The sequence below is a fragment of the Spea bombifrons genome, chromosome 1, assembly GCF_027358695.1.
Source record: "Spea bombifrons isolate aSpeBom1 chromosome 1, aSpeBom1.2.pri, whole genome shotgun sequence".
Lineage (NCBI taxonomy): Eukaryota > Metazoa > Chordata > Amphibia > Anura > Pelobatidae > Spea > Spea bombifrons.
This window is the reverse complement of record NC_071087.1, coordinates 105,567,529-105,582,124: the sequence shown is the minus strand read 5'-3', so window position 1 is coordinate 105,582,124 and position 14,596 is coordinate 105,567,529. Positions and strand designations below refer to the sequence as shown.

The window sequence follows — 14,596 nt, the reverse complement described above, 5'->3', positions numbered from 1 at the left end:
ATCCAGGTCCCCTGCAGCGGTGCGGGGGATCTGGATCTTAGTCTCCTAATCAGACCTCTATTTGAGGTCTGATTAGAAGACGACCCCGATTAGAAGACGAGGGGTATTTTTCAGAGCATTTGCTCTGAAAAAAACCTCGTCTTATAATCGAGCAAATACGGTAGTAACTTTCATAAAGACATTTTCTGCAAGACAATACAATAGGCATAACATGGACTGGATAGGAGGGGATATGGTCAAGGAGATTGCAGACATACAGGGTGAATCTGATGAACCCATGCAATGAAGAAAAAAATACCAGATGTTTTTCTTCCTTCTTGTTTCCCGGTAGCATATATAGAGGATATATACCAAAGGGAGTGATGGGGAAACCACAGCTTGCAATTTTTTTCTCCCGAACTTGGAATCCTCAGCAAGGGTCACGTCTAGATGATCATGTTTGCAAGATGGGGCTTTTGCATAGGGAGTGCTTGGAGTTCTGCCACCCTTTTTGCCAGTGTAAAGGCCACCAATAAAACCATCTTTTTAATAAGCAACTTAAGAAGAATCTCCTCCAGGGGTTCAAATGCAGATGCTAAATTCAAGTCCCAAAATACTACAAGCACTTCTCTTCTTCTCTTCTAGTGGGCTAATAACTGCAGACTGCTTGCATGAAGCATTTGACCCATGGATGTAAGGGCTGATCTCTGATTCAGGAAGTCACCCAATGTCAACCCAAGAAAATCCATCTTTAAACACATACTGCAGGAAGCCTAAGATCTGACCTACTGAAATACCGATATCCTCCATCTTTAGACATCTTGGTGAACACCACAAGATCTGAAGCTCTTCCATATCTTGGCATAGCAAAGATTGGTGACTTGCTGCACATCTGTTGATAGGCCTGGTCTAATCAAAATGTTCTTCTCATCTCTCCTTCTGATGCAGATGAGAAACATATTTTTTTAGCCCATCAGCCCATGTTCTGTATCTGTTTTCCTAGAAGGGTGCTCCTTGTATGTTCTTGTCTGTTCAGATAGGCTAGTACTGTTTGGTTGAGAAATTTGGTATTGACTTTAAAAAAAAAAAAAAAAAAAAAAAAAAAGTGAGCTCCTGTAAAGCAATTGATATAAAATACAGTTAAAACTACTGGGCTCTCGCCAATTTGTTTCTATCCTACTGTTTTGCTGTCGTCTGTATCTTTTACTTTATCTTGAATCCCGTTTTGCACCATCAGCAGAGCCTTCCAAACTTCCGTCTTCCAAAAGTCCTTGCACAAAATCTCACTATAAGGGAGTGCTCCTGCTCCTTAGACTGGCATCACTAGAAATGATTGTCCAAACAGAATCTTTTCAAGACAGGCACCATCTGACTGAAAGTCTTACTCTCGCCGGAATTCGGAATCTTTTCCCCCAAGGTGGCAACTGATCAACCCCAGACTTTCAACTTGAACAGTTGGAGTTATCACATAAACAGAAGTGTCCGATGGCACAGCTTGTCTTGGGGAAATCATTAATCCAGCTCCTGATACCATATCCTCCTCCAGCTGTTGTAACAAGGGTCTCAATTCTGCAATACCACAATTCTGGGCTTGAAAATAGCTGTGGCCGCTTCAAAGGATCTTTAACTGTGCCCTCTGCTTTGCTGACCATAAGGTCAGAAAAATGTGAGGAGGAGTCCAAAAGGGTGGCTGGCCACTTAGTGGCTCCAGCTACTGGTGCATCAGTTTTGGGAACAAAGTTTAGAAAACTCCCTTGTAAAGGGAAATAATAGAGCAATTAGAAACGGTCAGTCAAGAGTCACGAGCATGAGAGCTTGTAGAGCCTCATGCACTGGAAAAGTCTTCTGCTTCCTAAAGGAACACTGGGAAAAAATCTGCTTTATCCTGAGATTTATCTTCCTCAAATTCTAGGGCTGCTCTAACGGCCCACATTAACTTGTTGACTTTCTCCACAGCGAAGAAATCTTCTTCTAAAACTTCTCCGTCTTCAGATGAAGAAGGAGCTTCCATCTTCAATTCTGGATCTCAGCCTGAGGAGCAAGGAACCTCTCAGGGAAAACCTGCTGAGGTACGTAATCCTGGGTGGGGTTGAGGGACCACAACCTGAAGTAATTCATCATAGAATTTTGGAGCTGCTCACAACTAGTTTATTATTCAGCTTGCATCCATTCTCTAAATTTGGATTTAGCTCAAGAAGAGCGCAGTTTTCCCAAGGAACCTCTTAATCTGCATTAGAAAAAAAAATGGTCACTGCAGGACACCACCAGGGCAGTGGTGGTAAGAGTAAGGCTCCACCTACTCAAGATAGGGCAGGAAAAAGCACTCAACATAAGGAGGAGGTTCTGAGGTTTTGTAATTTCTTGCCCTACCTGGATAGGGGGCTATCTCCTCTCTTTATGCTGGGAATAACATGGAAAAATGGTTGCGTGTGTATATATTCTGGGTCAAGTGTTGCTTATTCTTCTATGACATCCTTTTGTTTATAAGGAAAATAAAAGTGCCTTTAAAAAAAAAACATTGTTGGTTTCTAATGCATTATTTAGTTTGTTAGGTATTTGTAATGTTTACATGTTTTATATGTACAACTATCTTGTCAGTGAATCAACCTGTTTTACAAGTTGAGTCACAGACCTTAACGCAAACATTAAGCATAACACTGTAGTGATGATTCTTGCGTTCACAGGTCTACAAAGCAGGACACATCATCTAATGAAACATGACATAATCTTAAGAATCATATAAATACTTCAAAGGACAGCAGAATTGTTGTATCATGATTCCTATTAGCGTAACAGGAAACTAAGCAATGAGCAATACAGAACCATTTGGCAGTCCGTTGAGGTGTATCTAGTAATGTAGAATATACTATCCAACAGAAATATCCATACTATTTGAGATAATGTGTTTCATTTCATCAATGGAATACAATCTATGACAAATAATTGAATAGATTTCCTCCTGGTGGTGAAAACATGGGGCGGGGGGGGGAGATATATTCGGCCATTAACCCCTTGACCACAGTTGACATGCCAGGCAGGTCATGGGAAAATATCCCATTGGAACATTGAAGTTCTAATGCCTTGTAATACTACCTCTAATACTTTCATAATTTCAGTATATTGCAGATCACTTTTCAATGGAGCTTAATGCAGGACTGGTTAACTGGTCCTGATTGGTTAAGGATGTTGGGACTACGGTCTATCAACAGCTGAAAGGTTGCAATTGTGTAGTGCCTGACAAACAAGTATTAGCATTCTGTATGAGATTGGCCCATTAAAGTAGTCATGCTTAACGTGCCCTGGATATTGCATAGAGAGCGTTCGAAATGCCAATAAGAAATGTATTCTCTCCCACAAATTCTCTAATCAGGCAGCATGGTTTTATCAAGTGTTGCAGATAATCAGCCACACACCAAATAGAATACATAAAAAAAAAATTGTCTTGTCCTGTCCCACATGTATTTATGTAACTGTGCCAGAATGGTCAAAGGCTAGTTATTTAATAAAACATCCTGTAAATTTTTACACAACGATTGACACGCCAGGCACATCACAGAAAAACATCCCGTTGGCGACAATTGGTGATCGCTTTCCTCACCCAAAACGATGTTGCTGTAATGCCTTGATGGCGAGGCTTTCTGCAACACAAAGATCTGCAGCAGGGCCGGATTTAAAAGAACTTAGGAGGCGATCAACAATGTTAATGTTAAAATAGCCATTGTCACAAAGGGTACAAAAAATAAAATCAGCCATTGTCACAAAGGGGTTAAGGCACTCGTTGACAAAACCTCTGGGATTTGGCTTACGAATAGTAAGTACAGTTCCTTAGTTCCTGTATACAATGAAGCTCCAAGAATTCCTGCTTTGTAGGCAAGTCATTCCAATGACTAGAATGCAGAGCTATGTTAATTATGGATGCTTTCCATGCTTGATGACGGCATGCATGTGTGTCAGTGCTGTCGAATGATAGAACGTAATCCTCTCTGGGCATGTACACTGTAGATCATGAGCAATGATAGGAGACTTCTATACGTGTTCAGGGAAGCAATAAAAGACTAGCATGTAGAACACTGGAAAGAATAGGTTTGTAAATGTTTTCTTGTTTAAGTGTGTGAAATGAGTTTACAAATATTGGTGAGTAGTTCACATTTTGTACGCGTTTATAGCATAACGTCTAGCTATTGGCATACCTGGGAACTTCTGGGCTCCGGCTACCCGGAGCCTTCCCTTGCGGGACGCGGTCAGGACTGCCAACTGACATCAGGGGCCAGGTCCCCCCTGACGTCGGTGGCCAGGTCCCCGATGACATCTATTTGCATACAAAATTCCTCACTTCCATACTTTGTAAATGCTTCTAGAAAAACTGATGCTGTTTTGAAGGAAAAGGGTGGTCACACCAGGGGCGTAACTAGAAGCCTCAGGGCCCCGGTGTGAGAATCTGTTAAGGCCCCCCCCTCAACCCAATCTACCCCCTTCTCACTATCTACCCTCTCCTTACCCCCTTCTCACTATCTACCCCCTTCTCACTACCCTCTCCTTACCCACCCTTCTCACCATCTACCCTCTCCCTACCCCCCTTTGTAGGTCACTTACCGGGCAGTCCTGTGGTGGGGGCGTGAGGCCCCTGTCTCGCTGCTCTGACCCGGGGCGCACGGCTTCACTGCTGAGATCAGCGTGAAGTGTCGGCACCAGAGACAGTTCCACCCCGGTACTTCCGCCACTGGGTCACACCAGATATTGCATTGATTTTAGATTTTTCTCCTGTTAACTCATTTTGCAGTGAAATAATAAAACAAAACCATTAACATGGTTATTTTTGAATGTATTCTTACGTTGCAGCATTTCTTTCACACCTGCTTAAGACTTTTGCACGGTACTGTATATCTACAATTACGGTTTCAAACAAAGCCCTACTTGTCCTATATTTGTGTAGGTATGTTAAATGAGAGAGGGAAATTTATGGTTTAAGAACCATACTATTTATTTCAGACCCAGGAGAAAGCCTTGTGCCACAGCTCTGGAGCTGCAACTTCTCTAAAATGTTTTTGGTTTTTTTCTCGCTCTCTCTTCAGTTTTAGTTAATGCATATTAAATACTTTGAGTACTTTTTACAATGCATTATTTGGTCAGAAGACTGATGGACTATAGAGTATCCCTTCTAACAAAGTAGAAAGAACATTGCCTTACAGATTAATGCTTTTAGAAACAGTTTGTGAGTCAATAAAATTAATATTATTTCTGTTAATTTCAGAAACAAACCTAGTATTGCATTGGTGCAGTTTCCTAATTAATTTTATACAACCTAATCGCCATTGCACTGCAGAGAGATCCGTATTATGATGTGTGCCACGCACATCAAGTGACTTTATTGCGGGTTGCCCTATGAACATTATAACTTTTACTTTTTACTGGCTTCCTATGAACCAATTGACTTTTTTTGAAGTTGCTTTATAATCATTTAAAATGCGTGATTTAAAATGTTAATTTAAATAGTATTATTGTAGTGCAGGGACGTATGCAGGCCTCCTTGTTGTGCAGTCATTCTGCTGAATTTAACAATTGTGTAACTAAAAATAGAGCTAGAAACGTTCCCAGTACTGTTGAATGACCAAACCATTCCTAGAAATAGTGCTGTAATTAAGTGAAATGCTGGCTTCTAAACAACGATTCCAAAGTAGATGCTGAGTTGTTGCTGTAGAAAATGGAAAAGCTTCTTAAAAGTTTAAGTTGTTATATAATTAAATCTTCAGTGGAAATAATAAAATGACCTTAACATACTATAGAGTGCAATTAATGCTTTGCCTTTGAACCAACCATATACCAGTGCTGCCAAAGCAGAGCAAAAGAGCAAGATTTAAGAAGATCCATATTAAGAGTTCATGGAATCCTTTACAGTCTACCGAATTGGAGCCTTTTATGCTTGCAACTTAAAATGATGCGGTGTACATTACGTTTTTATCAGACCAGCCAAAAGGGCTGGAGTTTTGGAATGGGGGCAAAAAGATGATTTGCACTATATTTTGCACTGTGAACATTTATCTATATCTACAGTTATACAGAATAGACTACCGGATTGTACACACACCGAAAATGTCATGGTGGAGCTGGATCCCATAAAACGGTCTTGGCTTTTCTGATGAGGGGGAGCAAGATCGCTCATATGAGCGCGCCCCCCCCCAAAAAAAAACAAAAACATAGAAGGGGAAGCTTTTTTTTTCACAAAGTAACTTTTGCAGCTTTACTTTGCAGAATTGGTTTTGATCGAAGCTAAAGATCGCATTGGGAAAACAAGGGGCATCAGAAAACTTGTGTAAGATCTAAATTGCATTATATTACACGAACGTTATTTATATAACCCCAGCACTTCCGCCGGGGCTCCTACGACGGAGCACCGGCGTGACGTGACCTTCCGGTGCTCAGTCATAGAACCCCCGTCAAAAGCGCCAGCTGCCCCCACTTGACACCAGGGAATCTGGAGCATATAGGGGAGTATAAGGCATATCAGGTGGGCAGGTTGGTAAATAGGGGGGTATAAGGCATATCAGGGGGGGCAGAGTGGCATATAGTGGGTATAAGGCATATCTGGAGGGCAGATGTGCATAACTGGGGGGGCAGGTTGGCAAATAAAAGGAAATAACGAAAATATTTTTACATGTAAATTTATATTTACTAATATTCTTATGGGATAGTCTTATATTCAGGCTTTTTTTTTCTAAATTAATATTCAAATTTTGGGGGGTTACATAGTTCATAAGGTTGAAAAAAGACCTAAGTCCATCAAGTTCAACCCTTCTACCTAACCTTTCTATTCTTGATCCAAAAGAAGGAAAAAAAAAAACCCTAATTAAGCTACTTGGAATTCTGCCATCAGGGGGAAAAAATTCCTTCTTGACTCCAAGAGGCAATCGGATTTCTCCTTGGATCAAGAAGCTCTAAAATATTAATATTATTCTATTTATATCCCTGTATATCGTGCCTTTCTAAGAAAAAATCGAGGCCCCTTTTGAAGGTATCTAATGTATTGGATAACACAACCTCCCTTGGAAGTGAATTCCATACCTTAATTGTTCTCACTGTGAAGAATCCCTTCCTTTGTCGTCTATGAAACCTGCGCTCTTCCAGTCTCTGAGGGTGACCTCTTGTTCTTTGTATATTTCTGTTAATGAACAGGTCACTGAAGAGCTCTTTATATTGGCCCTGCATATATTTGTATAACGTTATCATATCCCCTCTGAGATGCAGCTTTTCCAGTGTATATAATTGTAACTTTTTTAGTCTCTCTTCATAACTAGTATCTCCCAATCCCCTTATTAATTTCGTAGCCCTCCTTTGCACTTTTTCTAATTCCATAATGTCCTTTTTAAGGACGGGTGCCCAGAATTGTACCGCATATTCAAGGTGAGGTCTTACCAACGACCTGTACAGAGGCAAGATGATATCCTCCTCCCTTGAATCAATACCTCGCAGCTGCTTGCTGGCATTGCGCACTGTTGTCAAGTCTGTTGTCAACCGTTATTCCTAAATCCTTCTCATTGGTAGTTTCCCCCAAGGATATTCCATTTAAAGAATAGGTTGCATTTTTATTATTTTTACCATAATGCATAACTTTGCATTTCTCTATATTGAACCTCATCTGCCACTTTCCCACCCAGTCCCTAACTCTGTCTAGATCTTCCTGCAATGAAGAAACATCAAGATTAGTCTGAATTACCCGGCCTAATTTTGTGTCATCAGCAAAAACTGTGACATGGCTCTTAATGCAGCTTGGGAGATCATTTATAAATAAATTAAAAAGAAGAGGACCGAGGACAGACCCCTGAGGCACTCCACTTAATACCTGCGTACAGGCTGAGAAACATTAATTCACAACAACCCTCTGCATTCTATCTTTTAGCCAATTTCTGATCCACATACAGACATTTGCCCCTAAGCCTATTTCTGTTAATTTATAGAGTAGCCTTTTATGCGGAACCGTATCAAACGCCTTGGCAAAGTCCAGGTTGTCTTATAATCAAGCAAATACGGTACATTCCTATTGAGGATTGGTGGCGATCTATGCAGTTATAATTAGCTAGACTCTAAAGATATGATAAAAACATGTAGTATGCGATGCAATTATAACTACTAGTTCTCCTGATATGCTTTCAAAGGTCTAGAGAGACTTTTGATATGTGAATCATTAATTTTATTACTTGTCGTTTTATGTCCATGTTCACCTTTGAACGGCACTACAAAAGGGAAGCGTTTTAGAGCTGAAACAACGAATCGATAAAATCGATAATAATCGATAACGGAAATCATCGATAACGATTTCCGTTATCGATTAATCGAGTGATCAATTCGTTGTTGGAGCACTCGGCTCCTTTTACTTACCTCCGCGAGCGTTCCCCGCTTCTGCTACACGCTCTGCAGTCTCCGCCTTCTTTTAGCTACGTGACGGATGTGACGCGTTCCGGAGGTAAGTATTCTTCATGTCTATGTGCACGGATCGCACAGAGCCACTCGCACAGAGCGAATCGCTCTGTGCGAATGGAGCCACTCGCACAGAGCGGTTCGCTCTGTGCGAGTGGCTCCATTCGCACAGAGCGGTTCGCTCTGTGCGAGTGGCTCCATTCGCACAGAGCGGTTCGCTCTGTGCGAGTGGCTCCATTCGCACAGAGCGGTTCGCTCTGTGCGAGTGGCTCCATTCGCACAGAGCGGTTCGCTCTGTGCGAGTGGCTCCATTCGCACAGAGCGGTTCGCTCTGTGCGAGTGGCTCCATTCGCACAGAGCGGTTCGCTCTGTGCGAGTGGCTCCATTCGCACAGAGCGGTTCGCTCTGTGCGAGTGGCTCCATTCGCACAGAGCGGTCCGTGAGTGTGGGTGCAGGGCAGAGTGGGGGTGGGGGTGCAGGGCAGGAGACTGGGTGCAGGGCAGAGTGGGGGTGGGGATGCAGGGTGTGAGTGTGGGTGCAGAGCAGAGTGGGAGACTGGGTGCAGGGCAGAGTGGGGGTGGGGATGCAGGGCAGGGTGTGAGTGTGGGTGCAGGGCAGAGTGGGTGCAGGGCAGAGTGTGAGTGTGGGGGCAGGGCAGAATGTGGGGGCAGGGCTGGGTGCAGGGCAGAGTTAGAGACTGGGTGCAGGGGCACAGTGCAAAGTGCTGGGTGCAAAGTGCTGGGTGCAAAGTGCCAGTGCTGGGTGCAAAGTGCCAGGGCTGGGTGCAAAGTGCTGGGTGCAAAGTGCCAGGGCTGGGTGCAAAGTGCAAAGTGCTGGTGCAAAGTGCTGAATGCTGGGTGCAAAGTGCTGGATGCAAAGTGCCAGGGCTGGGGCAAAGTGCTGGGTGCAAAGTGCTGGGTGCAAAGTGCCAGGGCTGGGTGCAAAGTGCTGGGTGCAAAGTGCTGGGTGCAAAGTGCTGGGTGCAAAGTGCAAAGTGCTGGGGCAAAGTTTCTTGAACAGTAATAGTCCACCTCTTTTCAGAATGTTTGGGGTTATTTTGTTTCATAAATATTGTGTTTGGGTTCTTGTACTTTGAAAATATTGTTTTTTATTACATCATAACAAAATAAGAATGTTAATGTAAATTTTAAGTTGTTTTTTAACATCCAGTTCATTAAATTCTTTTAAATAAACGAAAAATTTGCATATTGTTTTTTTTTATCCGATTAATCGATTAATCGAAAAAATAATCGGCCGATTAATCGATTATTAAAATAATCGTTAGTTGCAGCCCTAAAGCGTTTAAAAACAAAATCTCTGTGTGTGTATGCATATATATATATCTTTACAGACAATATAATCAAAAAGTCAATTTTAAAATATGCACTTACAGTATGTGTTTGCTGCTTTAACATAGTTACCTATGTTAAGAGCAAGGATATGTATACATATTTTTTTAAATGTCCTCTTCCTGACTAATTGGTGGGTTTGGCTACATTGCTTCATGTTATTGCTCTTTGATGTGCCATACCACTAGTTTCAGCTGGTGAATACGTCTAAATGATATTGCATGTTTCCCCAGAAAAAATTCTAGTTCAGCATTTACTATATGGGTGTTGTCAGGAGGGTCACCCGATGGTTCCTTCTGCATCCCACATACAGTTATGCAACCTTGCAGCAAACGTTTTCTGTGGATATCCCTGCTTAAACGAATCTGGACATCCTACAATATAATTGTTTACTGTACTTCGTTGGTATCCGTATTATACTTAAAAAGTGGCCTCATACAGATGGCTCTTTAATTAGTCCTGGGGCACACATCTGTTGGCACCATGGGAAGAAATCTGTATGGTCCAGCATTGCTGTAACAGCATTAGCAACAAAGTTTTACTAAAGTAATACTAAAGAAATACATAAATTAATGTCAAAAAAAAACTAATGGAAAGAGAACAAGTTTTAAAAATATATGAAATAAATACTTAAGAAAACACTTTCACTCCCCTTAAACATTATTTTGTGTTACAGTGTGCAAGAGAACATTTTGACCATTTAGTCTCTCCAAAATCATAAAAAGTAGAAGAATGTTATGGTATTGCCTCACCCTGAGAATGTTGCTGAAAATAAATTGGAGACCGCATCTCCAGCCCGATATTAATGTATCGGAGAGTGTTCACAGGAGACCTACTAAAATTGTAAATGGTTTGCAAGATAACGACCATAGATGTACTGTAAGTTTGATTTTTACTGAGAGGGCGGTAGATTTCATGGAACAGCCAGGACAAAGCCTCTTCACTCTTAAAAGAACATGGCAGCATGGTTTAGGTTTGCAAAGTTGCATCTGAACAAACTACAAGACTTCTTGAACAATGTCCTTTGGACAGATGAGACCATGTTTGGCCATAATACACAGTGCCACGTTTGGATTATAACTAATAATAATCAGCTCATACCAACTGTCAAGCACAGTGGTGGAGGGGTGATGATTTTGGCTTGTTTTGCAGCCACAGGACCTGGGACCCTTGCAGTCATTGAGTCGACCATGAACTCCTCTGTGTACCAAAGTTTACCAGTACCAGAGTTAAATGTGAGGCCATCTGTCCAACAAGCTAAAGCTAAAGCTTGACCAAAGTTGGGTCATGCGAGAGGACAATGATCCCAAGCACGCCAGCAAATCTACAACAGAATGGCTGAAAGAGAAAAGAATCAAAGTGGTGCAACGATCCAGTCAAAGTCTGGACCTCGATTGAAATGCTGTGGCAGGACCTTAAGAGAGCTGTGTATGAACAAATGCCCGCAAACCTCAATAAACTGAAGCAACGTTGTAAAGAAGAGCGGCCAAAGTTCCTCCACAATGATGTGAGAGACTGATAAAGTTACACAGAAAATGATTATTTCAAGTTATTGCTGCTAAAGTTGGTTGTACAGGCTTCTCCATTTTGGCTTTATTTTTGATGAATAAATCATGACAAAGTGAAATGTCATGTGCTGTTCATCTGAGGTTCTATTTACCTAATTTTTAGACCTGCTAAGGAACAAGTGATTGCTGTTATGTCCTGATATGTAAAACCATAGCATTCAAAGAGGGTGTACTTACTTTTTCACAAGACTGTACATATTCTCCCCTTAAGGACAATGGGCGGTCCCTAAACCCATTGAATACAATGCATTTTGAGCCCGTACATTAAGGGGTTAATGTATATGTATTTAGAATGCAATGTCATAAAAGTTTCTGTTCGTGTAATGGTCAGGTATACCAATACTTTTGTCCATATAGTGTAAGTGTTTGAGTGAGTTTTTGTGTTAGTGTGTGCATGTATTTAAGTTACAGGGAGAGCTGAAGAAATAATGTACCCAGACTAACCAATGCTAAGAAGACTGCACATAAAACCTATAAATGGAGCATAGAACAGATTCCATCATGGACTAGTTACTGCCTGATCTAGTTGTCTAGAGGTCCTTTTTCGGTTTTGATAAGATGTTTCAGGGACTTTCCTTGTGTCTTTTTTTTTTGTGTTTTTTTTTTTTTGTTTTCCTCTTTACCATTTTTATAGTGCAGACTCTCGTACCTAAACACAGCTGTCTGATTGTTACTGGCCATTAGGATGTACCGCAAACTGTTACATGAGCTGTAACTACTGTATAATAGAACACTGAATTGGTGTTTGATACAACCAATCCATAAAGAAAGTTTAAGTTCAAGAGGGATTTTGTTCAGCATGTTGTTTAAAGATAGACATAGATGGGGAACCCATTTGGGTTCATGCATTGTGTGGTAGATTAGTGGAACAGCCTCCCAGCAGGGGTGAGGGAATTTAAAAATGCATGGTATAGGCAGATGACTATACTGAAACAGTAGACCCAACCGGGCAAACTAGATGCGCGTTTCAAATTCTATGTTTAATAATACTCTTCCATCTTCTTAATCTTTCTTACACCAAAAATGTCCAGAATACCATCTTAAAGGGACACTCCAGTGAACAAACAATGCATATGAAAGTATTTTTGAGTACTTTAATAAGCATTGTTTTAAAAAGAAATATCCCCGTTAATTTAGGGCGATGTTGCAGCAGGAGCGCCACGTCAATCGCTGGCAGGAAAGTGCTCTCGCCGTGATCAATGGCAGTGGTTTTTTTATGGGTTACGCGCGTTGGGGGTCTAAACACGCCCCCATGCGGTGTTCGCTGAGACGGCGTTGGAGATAATTTGGGCTAAGTGTATCAGGTGCGAAGAGATGTGTTTGCCTTTTAGCAAGGGGGCAAATGAATATGGGAGGCCTTCTAAATTTAAAGGGACCTTGCAGCTATCTGATGCATTAAAGTGCATATGAGGGCTGGAGCCTCCCTTTAAGACTTGTTGGATTTTTCTTTAAAGGAGCAGCGGTACAAAAACGTCACTAATGTGAAAGCACCGAGGTTGTACGTGACCTTTTAAACCCTTCTCAGACCTCCCACGGTGAATTTACGCTTACAAATGTTTACTTCCGTATGCCTGTTCCCGGGGCGCCCTGCACTCTAGGATATAACACGATGAAGGAGCGTTTACTTAATGTGGGCGGGGTTCGCCGTGAACGTGCACCGCCTCGTGCAGGGACATTTAAACTTATTCTCCTCTTCCCATTGGCAGCTCAGCGCATTCCTCTCAATAAACGGCTGAACGTCTCGCCAATGGACGCGCACGAAGTAGCTGAGTGGGCGTGCTCAGAACGCAGTGCTGCCCAGTTTGCACCGAAACAGCGATTAGTTTGATCTATCGTTTGCGATCCGGAGTAAACTCGATCTTGATCCTTTTGGTTCGGTCTTTGGGCCAATACCGGGTCCGCTGCAGGGTGATGAAGAAGATTTGCGATCTGTGCAAAACTGAGCGACTTTCTTTTTATCTTTCGACGTTTTGGGGAAGTGATGTCTGTTAAAGAACCAGCTCAGCTTAATGAAAGTCAATGACCCTTGGAGATGGAATCGCTTCTTAAAATATAAGACTCCTTTCCTGCTTTAAAGTACATCTTCATATTTTTAATAACTTTTAAGACATTTTTATATATTTTTTTAACTTTTTTTACGATTCTTTTTTATTGTTAAAACTTTAAATCTCGGAGCCTCTTTTGTAAGCACAAGCGATTTTTAAGGAGTGGACATCATCCGTCCTGTTGATGGCTGAAGAAGAATTGTCACCAGCTTGTCGGCATCGTGCCACACAATCCGCCTCCTCCAACCGAGTGATCAGTGCACTCGGTATGCAGAACCTCTCCATCTCAGACATGAACGAAAAGAACGATCTGCCTTCTACAACAGAGATCTCTAAGGGTAGGTCGCTTTGTGTGTGTTGTGGGCCACAAGGCTCCTGGGATCCGTTAGGGACATGGGACTTGCGATCACTTCCAGCAGTGTAGGTGTGCATTAAAAGTTGTTGGTCTGTTTGATTGGACTTTGGCTGTTACTGGTTGACTGTGATATGTTTGCTCACCAACAATGTCAAATGTGCATATAAAGTGTTTGCGTTTCCTTGAGAGGGTAGGGGATTTAAACCATGTTAAGGGACAGGCATACAAACTATCTAAGATAGCTGATTAAAGTCTGAGTCTTCGTACCAGGAATAGCAGACCGACTAGATGGGCCAAATGGTTCTTATTTGCCGTCAAATCCTGTGTTTTAAATAATGATGGGCTATCCCAAGCTGACTGCACGTTTCCCAATGTCAGAAATAGTCCTGAAGTCCCTCTATTTATAGATGGTTCTAGTAATGGAATTTACACGTTTCCACACTTAGTCATATGTTTTTATTGTTGACGATTTCAAGCAGAAGCATTTTAGAGGTCAGCGGCTACAGCCCTCTTCTTTTCCACGGCGCTTGGGACTAATGGGTGTTTGCTAACCAAACCATCTCAACCCATCCTGGAGGAGATCTGTTGGCGTTGACCCATTACGCTGATTCCTGGGAGATGAGACATGCAGTTCCTGTGCAAGCACAGAAGTTGGGGAATATATCCCGTTTTGATGATGGAAAGTGTTCTTATTGCCATAGTGATCTAGGGAACATTCCTGATTAGGCATTTCTTTTTGATTTCAATGGTCAAAAGACCACTTTTTAGATGTTTCACCGGAACTGCTCTTTATATACACCCCTAAATTTTGTTTGTTTTTATACAGAATGGAAGTTCAACACTTAACTTTATGCATTATTAAGGGGCAACCCATGGCAAAGTTTCTCT

At 41.8% G+C, this 14,596-nt stretch overlaps 1 protein-coding gene across 7 annotated transcripts in view; it reads left to right on the top strand.

Moving 5' to 3' along the window:
• The window catches only part of CDC14B (cell division cycle 14B), a 46,336-nt gene that overhangs the window by 11,634 nt on the left and 20,106 nt on the right, over nt 1-14,596 (top strand). For 6 of the 7 annotated variants that reach the window (XM_053467639.1, XM_053467624.1, XM_053467617.1 and 3 more), the window contains exon 1: nt 13,133-13,691. The exons of the other annotated variant lie outside the window; for it this stretch is intronic. In XM_053467639.1, the coding sequence (XP_053323614.1) occupies nt 13,538-13,691 (154 nt within the window). In that variant the 5' untranslated portion in view covers nt 13,133-13,537. Of the gene's footprint in view, nt 1-13,132; nt 13,692-14,596 lie in introns of those variants that run through there. 7 annotated transcript variants of the gene reach the window in all.